The 13,181-nt window shown below is 48.5% G+C and overlaps 1 protein-coding gene across 1 annotated transcript in view; it reads right to left on the reverse strand.

Annotated features, from left to right (window-relative positions):
• The window catches only part of PRKG1 (protein kinase cGMP-dependent 1), a 508,740-nt gene extending 500,057 nt beyond the window's left edge, over positions 1 to 8,683 (reverse strand). The window contains exon 1 of the mRNA XM_055790419.1: positions 8,315 to 8,683. Coding sequence (XP_055646394.1) covers positions 8,315 to 8,580 — 266 coding nt within the window. The 5' untranslated portion in view covers positions 8,581 to 8,683. The remainder of the gene's footprint in view (positions 1 to 8,314) is intronic.
• Between the last annotated feature and the right edge of the window lie 4,498 nt (positions 8,684 to 13,181).

Genomic DNA, 13,181 nt, shown 5'->3' on the forward strand with positions numbered 1-13,181 from the left:
CTTTCAGGAAAGCCATCAGCTGTATTTTAGGACTACATGTAATTTCCTGTTCTAATTGACATTTAAGCTAAATGAAAAGCTATACCTGCTCCATTACACTGCAATCAAATGCACTGGAATGCATTGCAAAAGTTCCCCCCCACCCCCAAACAAATGGGTATCAGCTAGGCTCAACAGCAGAGAGGATTCAAATGAGCAGTTTTATTTAGCCTGACATTGCTTAAATCAGTTTCTTCATGCTACAGTGAAACATTTTCCATTGACACAAGTTTTTAGGGTTTTTATTCAAATTTCTACCTGAGAGGAAGCCATTTGATAACAAAGCAGATCTCATTAATCTAAGCATCAAGCAGCAATCAAAACTGAAGCTGGTGGAGGCAGCAGAGTGGGAGGTTACTGGGGGAGAGCAGATGTAGCTCTGGTCATAGACTTGCCAGGTTGTCACTTGAACCTGCACCGAATCCAGGATTGTCCCTCCCTCGCTTCATGGCATCTCTGCTCTCCTAAACTACCAGAGCTTTGGTTGATCTTCTTGCCATGAGGTCTGGGTACAACCACAGCCATCTTGCTGGCAGATTTGACTTCAAAGAGCTCGTCACTTGGGAGCACTAAGCCACCGGCATCTCAGAAAGCCCTGGAAGATTTAGTGTGGAGGGTCTCTGGCCTGTTCCCAGCACAGCCAGCATTGCAGCTACAGCTGGTTGCTCAGGGCCGCCATGTCCAGGTGAGCTGGGCAGTCCCTGAGGACAGAGCGCCCACAAGCCATGGCATTGGCAGGACAGAGTTGGGTGCTGACTCAGAAAGTCCCTTTCTCACTAGGGTACATGATCACCACCTGACCCTTCCACCTCTCAAGACCCCACTGGACACAGCCAAGATACTTGATTGCACTACTGTAGAGGTTGTTCCCCCTCACTTGTAGCGATTTGCTCAAAGCTTGGGCTTTGCCCGAAATGCAAATTTGATCAGAATAGATAAGCATCACCATTTGTGTTTGCAGATCCCCACGGTTCGGTCCGGAGCATCCTAGTTCCTACTACCACACTCATAGTCCTGAGGTCAGCCTCCCTCCCTCCAGCTTTTTTAGCCTCTCCTTCATGCACACATGCTTCATTTGTGACTACAGGGTTTTATTACCAATGGAACAAATATGCTCAAAGAACATCCCTGGCAAAATGTAGAAAAACCCTATAAAAAAAAGCAGTCCTCATCTTTTCCAGCCAGGAGGTCACGGCAGAGGGTAAAGCTCTTTAACAAGCCCCTTGTCAAGCTCTGTTAGATGTTTTCCAGGACCTGCATCAAATCTGCAGGCAACCAAGTGGATATCTTGGGAAGGCTTTTTCCTCTGAAGTTTCTCATTAGTAAAGTTGCAAAGAGGGACTCGCAGTCTTATTTTAGTCCTTTCTATCTCATTTTACTTTGATACACTTCACCATCTGGGGGATTTTTGCTAGAGAATTACCTTTTCCCTGGTACAGTTCTGACAGAAATGACACTTGTGTGACTAAAAAAATGCCAAATAAAGAGCAACTGTGGCCAAGCAGCTTATAATACCTTATATGCCTATATCTATGTGCTGCTGTTAAAAATGCAACAGCAAGTGAGACACAGGACCCTTCTTCTTTTCCAAACCAAGTGACGTCGACAAGCTGCCACAGAAAAATAACACAACGTGTTTGCTAGATCCCGTCCCCCTTTTGTACGTTTTTAAAATGAACTCATATAAAAGATCTGAGAGAAAAAAGCAGTTTATCATGATGTTGCCTGGGAGTGCAGCTATAAGTTTAAAGCTTATATGTAATCACACTGTCAGGGATTCATAACCAAAGCAGGCAAGCTCTGGGCAAGCGGAAGGTGGGTTATACAGTAATCTGGCAGCTGCCTGAAAATCTGTCTGCCTGTGGTTTAGTCCCCCAAGGGAGGCACCAAAAGCCTCATGACTTGAGGCATTTAAAAATAGGCAGAAGGAAGAATTTGCAATGACGCCGCTGGGAACAACTCTGCGTCAGGCAGGGATGGCCAGCAGCAGCTCATCCCCTGCCCATCCTGAGCCTGATCCTGCCCCTGGAGATAACGTAGTCACCCCCTGCACAGCGCAGTGTCAATATGAGGGTGCTGAGACCCTGCAGGTGATGCACGAGCTGCCAGCCATGATGGTGACAGTCAGGTTTGGGATGTTGTGTCACAGGGGTGTAGGCTTTCCACAGTGCAAAACCAAGCAATAAATAGTGAAGCCAAATATTTCAAGTTTTCATTAAAAACCACCTGGAAAATTTTTAGTTCTGCCTTCTTGCTCATCCCTTTTCATAAGGGCCAGGGACCATATCAAATAATCTAAGTTTTTAAAATTTCATGTATTTATGTATAAATAAATATGTTTCATATTCTTTTTGCAGGAGGTGGAATTTAACTGCTTTTGATGTGCCGCTATAGCGATGGTGCCATTCTACCCATGAGGAAGTGCCGAACGGATATAATAGAAAAGGTGGTATCAGTCGCCAGGGCTGCCGGTGACGGACAGACGGACGCCCAGCCATACCCAGCAGAGAGGTGCCATCTGATGCCCTTTGGGAATGTGATTTCCCTGCATTGCATCTCACTTTTCAAGTTTCCCGTGAGCGAAAAGCAAGCAATGCCCAGGGAGGGGGGGAGCAGTAACTACAACCCATTAAAAATTAAAAGAAGGGAAATGGTTTCAATTGATTAACCATAAACATTTGTTTCTCTCTCTCTCTCTCTAAAATCCTTCCACTTATTTTACTGACCTCAGAACTCCCGAGGGACCCGATGACCTTTGCCATACCTCTTCCTACGGTGTGCAACAATCCGCTTGTCTCCAGACTTCGCTCAATATCCTTCACTGCTCCATGCCACAGACAAGTTGCACCATCCAAATAATTAGAGAAGAGATTGACCAAGCAAAAAGTCTGGCTCCCATTTCAATTGCTCCCTTTGCAAGATTTTCCAGCTCTCCCCAAAGTTAAATAACACCCGGTCAATCTCCCCTCCTTCATGTTTTCCTCTCTGGGCCAGTGACACACTACCGACACTACCAGCAACGAGAGCAGAATTAATTCTTCCTATGCTGATATAACTGAATCTAATAAAATCCTTGTGATCTTCAGTGTCAATCACCCAGGGATGAAGCATCCAAGGAATGCACTGTCACAGCATGCTGGGAGCAGATGGGAGTGGATTGGTGATGGCTAAATGAGGGAAGAAAGGCATTTTTTATGTTAGTAATTAACATCAAAATTACTGCTGTCCCCCACACCCTTCCTCTGAGTTTTGGAAAAAGTGATGCCAATTCTTACAAAGATACTGCTAAAGAGAAATAGCAGACACACGGAAGACTCAAGAGACAGCAAAATCTGCCTGTTTAAACTATTTAAGCCATAGCTGCTTAGTGATATCAAATATAAGCTGTGGTCCCAAACTGTCCTATCCTTAGCTTAAAGACTGTCCTTAACAGAACTGAAGCGTTACACATTTGCAGCAGGTTACACATTTGCTCCCCAGTAGTCAAAAAGTAAGGCAAATGAGCATTTTCCAGCCTCTGAGGGCCTCAAGGGATGGTGGTTACAGGTACTGGGGAAGCAGTTGGGTTGTTTTTCACATGGAGGCTGAATGCAGGATCGATATTGCTTTAGCGGCTGGCAGATGATGAGATCATGTCTAAATTAACACAACTCAGCTGCCCGGCTGGGAGCAGAGTTCCCAGAAAGAGGGCTGGAGGAGGAAGAACATAGCCCCAGCCACCCCAGAGAGGGAGAAACTCTCTCTTGCCGTGCTCAGGGTGGCTGGAGGATGGGTGAAGCCATCAACAGACTAGCTCCAGGGTTGGTAGAGATGGCCACAATGGGCAAGCTGTAAGCCAAAACTGTGTTGGGGGGGCGGGAGAAGTGATGGAGAAACACAGAGTTGTGCAAGGACATCCCTTTGCTTTAGGCTGGAGCAACCCAAACAGCCCAGTCTAGCTTTGAAGATGACCTTGCCTTCAGTTTTGGACTACAGACCTCCCAGATTGCCCAGGTTTCACTACTTGTGTGGTCTGTGTCGGCCTGAGTGGTACCTGAAACATAACTTCAGCAGTCACAAGACAGGTTGATTCTGCCACAGGCATCATCAAACACCAGCTTATTGCAAGCATTGGAGCCAGGACCCATAGAAAGTTGAGAGTATCTGCTCTAATCCTCCATCCACAGTACCACATAGACCACCCAAAGCCCTTTACACTGAGTTTAAACACTATGGATGAACACACGATCTCAGCAAAGCATCCCCCAACACCTCAGAGAAGGTGGAAGGGGGGAAAATGGTAGATCCACATCAGGATTTCATTGCAAAACCTCCTGCAGGAGGACTAGACTATGGCTGTGAAGCTGAAACCACAATACACCCCAATACCTCATCTTAAATGTTAGACCCCACTGCCATCTTGTGGCAAACACTTCCCAAAATAAAGTAAGAATTGGGGAAAACCCATTAAAAAGTTGCAGGCAAAGTTAGCTGGTGCAGTGAGGAAGGATGGGTACGTTATTGGGAACCGGGTGGGGAAACTTAAACACTTCTCTGAAATGATGCTGATACTGACTCTATAGCACTGTGCCAGATACAAGCTGATGTGGAAAAACACAAGGACAGGATGGTCCAAACCAGATTTGCAAAGTTGAGGATATAATCACACATATAAAGCATAATTGATTGTATGGCTGTGATTGCCTTCTAGTTGCGGCTCTGGCACATTAATACCAGCAAGGACTTAGTCGCTACTTCAAAACATTTAACAGTTTTCAAAGTAATTTAGCAACACCCTGTTTTGAATAAAGCGTGTCAGCGCCCCAATAAGCAGGATTAAGCTGGAATTAGATATTGCACCTCTGAATTAAAGAGCACAGTTGCTGGAATTTACCAAGAGGATGATTTAAAAGATGGAGATTATTGCTCATGTCTATCATTCATGTGGCACGAAGCATCTTTGGATGCTGAAAACCCACAGATTAGCACTCCTCAGTTTTTCAAAAAGAACCTTGCCACAGGAATGGGTCAGTTTTAAAAATCTCCCTGGTCCTTATCTGACGGTTAGTCCTAGCCAAGTGCTTAGAGTACACCTCGGCATTTACTTTTTGCATCATTTATCATTTACAGTGCTCATGCCATGGTAGAGCCTTTGCTTAGCAACTGGGGATCACTTCCTAGGAACTGCTTTCCGAGGCATTAGCAAAGTGCCTCACTTGCTGTATCATCCAGTCACGCTGCGGACAGCTCTTACCGCACTAGAAAAAAACCAATTTTTTTTCCTTCTTTAAATTGCAATAAGCAACTGCCAGATGCTGTATCAGACAGCACTGAATCTGTGTATGATCCAAAACACTTATCAGGTTTAGGTACAAGTGACTAAAAACACTGAACAAACATAAATTAAGGAATCATTTACAAGAAGCATGTCACTTTCCTCAGCACAAATCTCCACTAGCAAGAACAGCTCAAGGAAACAACAAACAAGAATTACATTTTGAAAAACAGACAGAAAGTGGCAGCATCCTGACTATTTTGAAAGAAAAAATCTGATTTATATCAGAATAACTCTATACACCTGAGTGTCTACACAGCAATGCTTTCGTCCATTAAAATCTATACAATTAATTTATCAGAAGGAATACAGCATAAAAATGTACTTCCAGACAAAAGATAACACATCTTTCCATACCTTTCTGTTTTCACAGCTCCTTCCTTTGGATCTTTGCAAGCGTTAACAACTTTGACCCTGCTACACATTGCAGGGATAGATTACAAGAGGCACAACATATTGCCAGAGACAAACTATTTTCTGCTTTCAGAACGGATTTAACCCCTTTTTGAGTTTCTATCATCCTGTTTATTAGTTTCAACTTCTTGAGGATTTTAAATGTCAGTATATATTACAGACAAGCTTGCCCTAAATACAATTAATTACATTGTCAATAGCTATATGTTTATCTCCAGAGATGAGAACACTTGAAGGTTGATCCCAGACCTGGATAAAAAGGTTTCTATCAGCATTAATTTGAAATCAACGCACAAAAGAGACAGATCTAAACATCATTTAGGGGTTTTCATGATATGCAAGTTGTCTCTGGATTTTAGAAAAGAGGTTAGTACCTCTCCAACCTGTCGGGGACCTGAAGTCTTGTAGGATGAACAGTTTAGACAATGCTATCAGCTGCTGTCACTAAAACACAGGCAGGACACTGTCATACATATAAAGTTAAGCCCATAAATTAATTAGCCAAAATGCTGTCAGCAGTTTTTAGATGCAAAAGCCAGAGAAACCCACAGAGACACTAAAGGGAGCTGGCACCAGACAGACCCACTTATGCCTCTGGTTGGCATGGAAAACTGGTAAACATCGTCATCCTCTTGGCAGAGGCTGACTACAGCGAAGCCCTTTAACCCCAGCACCCAGGACACTGTAGCAGCAACCTGGAACGGATCAACGCGTGAGACACCGCCCATGAAAATACACATTTATTTAACCCACTGGTGGGTACTAATTTGGGGGAAAAAAGGGGGGAAAAAAAAGGCAGGTTGCAGGTGCAGGATGTTCGGTACACCGTGCAGCTGCCCATCACTCTTCCAGCAACAAGACGGGATAAGAATTAAGTGGACCGTAATTAAAACTTGAAAGCAATCCCAAACAGGCTTGGTTACCATTGTCATGGCTACCATGAGCGAGGCCGAGGTATGGACGAAGTGCCAGCCCAGAGGGTGATGGGAAATGCCCACAGACCGCACTGAGAGTTTTTCCTGCACACTGGAACAACATCTCTAGGTGATGGGAATGATGCGGGATGGGGCAACCTTCACAACATCAGATGGACATAGCATTTTCTGGTGCTGGCCTGCCAGCCCAAGCTGGGAACAGCAGGGAAAGTCTCAGGTGAGGACTAAACCTTGCTAGAGCCATGAGCAGGTTTAATAACTTCGAAATGAGTTATTACACATGGGGTCCCTGCCATTACCACAGGTGCCTGGTTGCTGTCATCTCCCCCTGTGATAATCAAGGCTCAGGACAATCCCAGCCTTCAAAAGAAAATAACAGCATAGGAAAAAGTTGGACCTGGATTTCTTCTCTGGCCATAATACGTGGCCTCTGCTTCAGGCAGGGGTTGGGAAGTGATGCACTAACTCGGCAAGGGACGAACTGACACCCTCTGCTTGCGCGGCTGGCAGTTGCACACATACCTGGGCACAGTGGTTTGTTTTATTATATCACCCCATACAGCCAGGAAAAAGAATAATTTTTAAAAAGTGCCTAAAGCCAAGTGCTTCTCGTTTATCTTTAAATGAGTAATGGCCTCGTTAACAAAGGGCAGGGCTTTGGTCCAGGTGATGGCAAGATACATGTTACGAGAAGACTGAACTGACCGGAGCAATGTGGATCCGCACCCAAATACACTCGGCTGCAAGAAATATTGTCAGGAGTGATTTCGCTGGAATAAATCGCTACGCACAGAAGAAGCGAGACGGTCTCTTACTTGGCGAGCGCCAGCTCCTGCTGGAGGGAGGGTGACGGCCGGTCCCGTGCGATGCAGTCGCACAGAACTTCCGCGCTCGCACGGCGAGTTCCCCGTCACTCACACTCAGCCCCCCCGGGAGCGGAGCAGCACCGCGCTCCCCCGTTTTCACACGGTGTATTAAGGCAAGGGAGTCACGCACCTGAAATCCCCCGGGATCCCAGGCTGAGTGAGGCGGACCCCACGCCCCCTCCCTCCCCGAATAACTCCTCCGTGGGTGCCCGCACCGGCGCAGGGGGATAACTGGAGACAAAGCGCTGGTGCAAAGCGCACGAGTGGAGAGGCGTGGGCTTTGCATTTTGGGAGGACAGGGTCAGGAAAGGGGGGTCGGAAGGGTGGGCAGCACCTGCCCCGGGGATGGGGCGGGCGGGCTGGCTCTCGGGCAGCGGGCGAACAACTTCCCGGCCCCGCTGCAAACTTTTCCCGGCGCCGGAGCAGCACCGCCAGCGCCCGCCCCGCAGGGTCCTCCCAGCCCCCGCCGGCCGAGCATCCCCCCGGGGAGCCGGAGCGGAGCCGCGGCGGGGAAGGGGGCCGGGCCGCCGGTAATGGGTTATCCGATCCCCCGCAGGGCTCCTTCCCGGCGGCTGAAAGCCCCTAATGCGCCCGGCGCTTCCGCCAGCCCCCCCGGGCGCGATCGATGCCACTTCTCCGGGGACCCGATGCTGGGGGGGGCGTGCGATTGACCCCCCTCCCTCCCTCCCTCCCTCCCGGCCACCCCACTCGGGAAGGGCTTTTGCGTGGGGGGTGCCCGTGCCTACCTCTCGGCCTTGGTGAACTTGCGGAAAGCCTGGCGGAGGTCGTGGAAGGAGCGGTAGGTCTGCGGCTCGGCCGAGATGCCCTGCGCCCGGGTGGTGCGGGGCCCGATGTGCGGGCTGGGGGCCGGCAGCACCGACTGGCATTTGTGCAGCCGCCGGCGCAGCTCCTGGATCTCCTCGTCCTTCTCCCCCAGGCGCCGCTCCAGCTCCTTGATCCGCTCCTCCTTCAGCAGCAGCAGCTTAGTGAAGTCCCCTTCCAGCTCGGTCATTTTGGGGGTGCCCCCCCGGCGCTAGCGCCGAGCCGGTCCCGGGTCGGGGCGGGCAGCTCTCATGGAGAGCGGCGGCCGGATCCGCTCCCCGGGAGAGGGGCGGGGGGGGGGAGGGGGGGGGGGGGCGGCTCCTGCCCGCCTCGGGTCAGGGCAGCGGCCCCGGCATCCCCGACGCTGCCCTGCGCTCCGCCAGCGGCCGGCCAGCCGGGAAACTGGGAGAAGGCGGGGGGGAATACAAAACAGAGAAAGAAAAGAAAAGGGGGAAGAAAAAAAAAAAAAAGACAAGAAAAAGGGAAAGAGCTTTTGTGGCACTCTGCGAGGCTGGGATCCTGGAAATAGCAACAATTACCATGTGATCGGAGGGTGACGCAGCTCCTTGTAACTGGAGCCGAAGACTTGGGATTCAAACAAGAGCAGTTCATAAATATTAAATTGCCTGCTGCTAATGAGCTACGTGGAACCGTCCCCCGCCCCGCCCCTGCCCTCCCTCCCGGGAGCTCAGCATCCCACCCCTCGGGTCACCCCGCATCCCATGCTGCTGCCTTACCCCTCATCATGCCCTCCTCAGTATCCCATCCTTCATCCCTGGAGTACCAGACCTCTGTCCTTGCCGGGGCACTCTACATGCCACCCTAAATCCTTCCCTGCTAGGACACCCCATGAACCTCCCCGCTGGGAGCTAGCATCCTTCCCATTCTCCCATCCCTCTTGGGCACCTGCATCCCTCCCAACCAGGACTCCCTGTTCCCCACCCTCCCCCAGGTGCTCCACATCCCACATGCCAGCCACCCCCATCATCCTGTGGGGTACCCAACTTCCCACACTTCAGGTATCCCTGACTCCAGCCTGCATGGGCAGTCTGCACCCCGTGCCATGAGGAAGCAGAGCCCATCACCAGGCACACAGACACTGGGGCCCTGGTGGCACCTGGTCCCCGGGGGGGATGCTGACTGGGGGCTGGGGAGGGCAGGCAGCCTGAGCGTTTGCCAGCAGCTCTGAGGAGGCAGGAGCTCACCCTTCCTGGACTTATTTGGAAAAGCCCATCATGCACATGAATTTTTAATATCGGCTGGCCAAGGGCACTGACGGCTCCCCTATCACATTTCCCTCCCAAAGCACCCTTGCTTCCAGGAAGGAGGGCAGCAGCCCCTTACTGCAGGCAAAAAGTGGGGCCTGGTCCAGCCCCACAGCCAAGCCTTGGACCCCAAAGGAGCCCAGGAACACCCCACACCCCTCGCCGGGTCAACACCCCTACCTGGGGCAGCCGTGAGCTCTTGTAGTCTGAGTCTGGGGCTTACAAGCCTGCTGCGGCAGGGCAGGGACAGGGCAAAGCACCTGAGCTGGGCTTGGAGGTCAAGGCAGTTTCAATGCAGTCTTAAATTAAGGTAGAAAAATCACTTAGCAGCCTCTCTTTTAATGAGTTAGAGGTGGTGGGGTGTTTTTGCACACTTGTATCTGTTCCTCCAGCCTTTCATGTGTAGCTGGAAACCTCCAGGGTCAGAGCTGCTTCTGGTTCCCATCCTCAGCCCAGGAGCATCTCTAGGGCCAAGGGGTCAGGCAGAGTTGAGGGGGGAGCAAGAGCTGGGGAGGGATAATTAAAAAAATATTAATAACTACATTTTGCTTTATTAAAAGGCAAAGAGCGCCATCTCGTGTAGGAAACGATCGTGTAGCTCGGGGCAAAGATTCGCAGCCAGACCAACCCTCCACACCCTGCTCCAGAAGGGAAGAAGCGACGCTGGGGATGGTGCAGCCCAGAGTCTGGCCACACACTGATGGCTCAGCATCTTCACGATATATTTCCCTGTTAAAATCTTGTTTCTTAAAATAAAGCTTCATTTAGGAAAACAGGAGCACCATCCCTGCACTCCTCAATGCCTTTGTCAAAGTAATTGCTGCCAGGGAACTAGAGAAAGAAACGTACTAGAAAATACATAATTTCCTCATAAAACACATAATCAAGCAGCCAGATTTCACCAATATCGAACCAGGCTTTTTAGGGTTATGTTTTAAACTCACTGCTTATTCATATTCAAGGACTGCCTATAAGCTTTGGCCTCCACACGAAAAACAGGATAAATACTGAAATAAACACAATTTAAAGAGAGATGCTGACCAAGGAACACACAAGTACTCCATACCAGATTAGTGTACAGTCATGATATTGTTTTAGTTTGAGGTGGGGGGTAGTCTTCAGTCCCTGGGAACACCAACAGCAGGACACAGGGTGCGGAATGCTCCTCTGCCTGTGGGAGGAGGGGGGTGGTCCCTCCCATGGCCCTGGGGCTCCCCAGTGTTGCTGAAAGCCCCATTCCCCAAGGTACACGAGTCCTGGAGAATTTCAGCATCCACAAATTTCAAAAGTAACTTCTCACTCCGATAATTGCCAAGAGCAACCTGGAAGCCCCACCAGAAAACCAGCAGAATACATGTAAAAAAAACAAACCCCAAGTATACTTGGCTCAAGTTTGAGTCGTTTCACAGTCCTAGGGACCAGCAGTGCAAAGAGAAAAACTCCAAGCACACTATGAATTAAGTATAATTATATATTTGCTGTGAATTAAAACAACAGCTAAGATCTTGTCATTGCCACCATGCACTGACAGGCCCTCCAGTCTTCACCACTACGTTACTGGACCCCAAGAACAAACACTGCCTATGACTCTCTTTCTCTTTTGAGAGACTTTTTACTTAAAAGGGATAAAATCTCTGGAGCAGAGGACAGTCGGACAGCAGAAGCAGGTCCTTACCTGCCTTCTCACCCATACAAACTCAGTTTTAAGTATATGGGCAGTCCAGCATGTCATCATTATTAATATCCCAATCTGGCTTTGGTTGCTTGGGAGTCACAGGTGGGAAAACACAGTCAACTACTTTGGATCTAGATTAAGGGATATATATATAAATTTATATATATATAATATGTACATGCCACTAAGAACAGACATTGAATTGAACCTGTGAGCTTAGTGGCAGCCACAGCAAGTCACTAAGGAGTGTTACCAATTTTACAACCAGCAACTGCTGCAGCTTCAAGGTCAAGTCCTGGGGAAGCCCAAAGAAGAGTTAAGTGCAGAGCAAGTGGTACACGAAGCCTGTAAAATTGCAGTCTCCCCTTGGTTTCTACATCAAGCCAAAGTCATCCCCAGCATCCATCAGCCCTTCCAAGAACACACCTGGTGCCACGTCTGGATTTAGCCTAAAGCAATTGTGGCTTTATCTAAAGATGAGCATCTTTCAAAAAGTGCAGAGATAAAACACAGCCTACAACGAAGCAACAGCAAGAAGAATTAAGGCGCTGAGTAGGGCCAGACATCTTAATTGGCTTCAACCCTTTTAAGTCCTCCAGACATCCGATATATATGAAAAACCAGGCAGGGAGCAAGGCAGCTCCTAACTGGAAACCCTTCAGGGCAAGGGGCTTTGAAGCAACACAGCCAGTGACCTTGCAGCAGCAAGAGGATTCAGCATTATCCCATCTTCTTCCTGGGGGAAAAAGATTACGTACCTGCCCCACATTTCCTGCAAATTCACCAGGCAGCTGCAGAAAATAACACAGCCAATCCCATTTATCCTGGATAGCCCCCGATATTAATATTTTGCTTTTAAGATAGTGACAGTTGCAGCTATTGCTAGTGGTAAGGACAGGGGGGAAACTGGTTGTAACCCAGGTAACTCCTACAAGAGCTGGCAAAGAGTTTTTCAGTGGCCTAATTATTGGTGCCTTTTATTAGCACTTTCTTAAAATGCAGCTTTTAAGTCTGCACAGTGATAGCCTGAGGGATTATAGTTTTTCCAAGGAAAGAGCATGATACCATCTATAGGAAAGGGCAATGTTTTGCCAGATATGCCAGTCCCAGAGCATTCCAAAAGGAGTGAGTCCTTTCATTCCCAAGACTAACTCCCACCCACAGTGACAACTTTTCATGTACGAAGGAGGCAAAATGCAATATGCTGCTGAAAGTAACCCTGTTGGCTTTGGCCAGCACTGCCAGAGCTTATTTTCTTGTCTCTCAGTGGCTTTTCTGTTATGAAGCACTATAGAAGGCAGTTTACAGAAAGTAGATATGTAAAATATGCCAGCTATCGAACCCAGGAAGGATCAGTGCCTTCATTTCTCATTCAAGCTCCTTCTAATAAAGGCAGATCACTTTGCAAGCCTGAAGCATGCAGACATTACTCAGACCGGGGCTGTAATTATCCCGCTGGAAGCCATGCCAGCTATCCCTTAGTGTAACTTTAACAGAGTATCAAAGGTGATGCTGGATTTTTATAAAATCAATACCCTTGCTTTTATTCTGCCTGTACAGCCCCCACCATTTTTCTTTTAAACTCACTTTTGCAAGCAAAGAGTCTCTGCAGCAACAGAGTGGACTTGAGGTCACAGCACTGTGTGTTTTGGAGGAGCTATATAAAGTCAGTATCAACCCCATCTAAAAAAAATTAAAAATTAAAAATCAGTATTTATGATCTATTTCAATAGAGAAAAGAATCTAATCATATCCCCCACTCCCCAGCATCAGCTAAAGTTTTGTGTCAGCTTCCTAAGGGATGCAGCTGTCTTCTGGCTGGATGACACAGGTGGAGCACTAGGTAGGACT

The sequence above is a fragment of the Falco peregrinus genome, chromosome 1, assembly GCF_023634155.1.
Source record: "Falco peregrinus isolate bFalPer1 chromosome 1, bFalPer1.pri, whole genome shotgun sequence".
Classification (NCBI taxonomy): domain Eukaryota; kingdom Metazoa; phylum Chordata; class Aves; order Falconiformes; family Falconidae; genus Falco; species Falco peregrinus.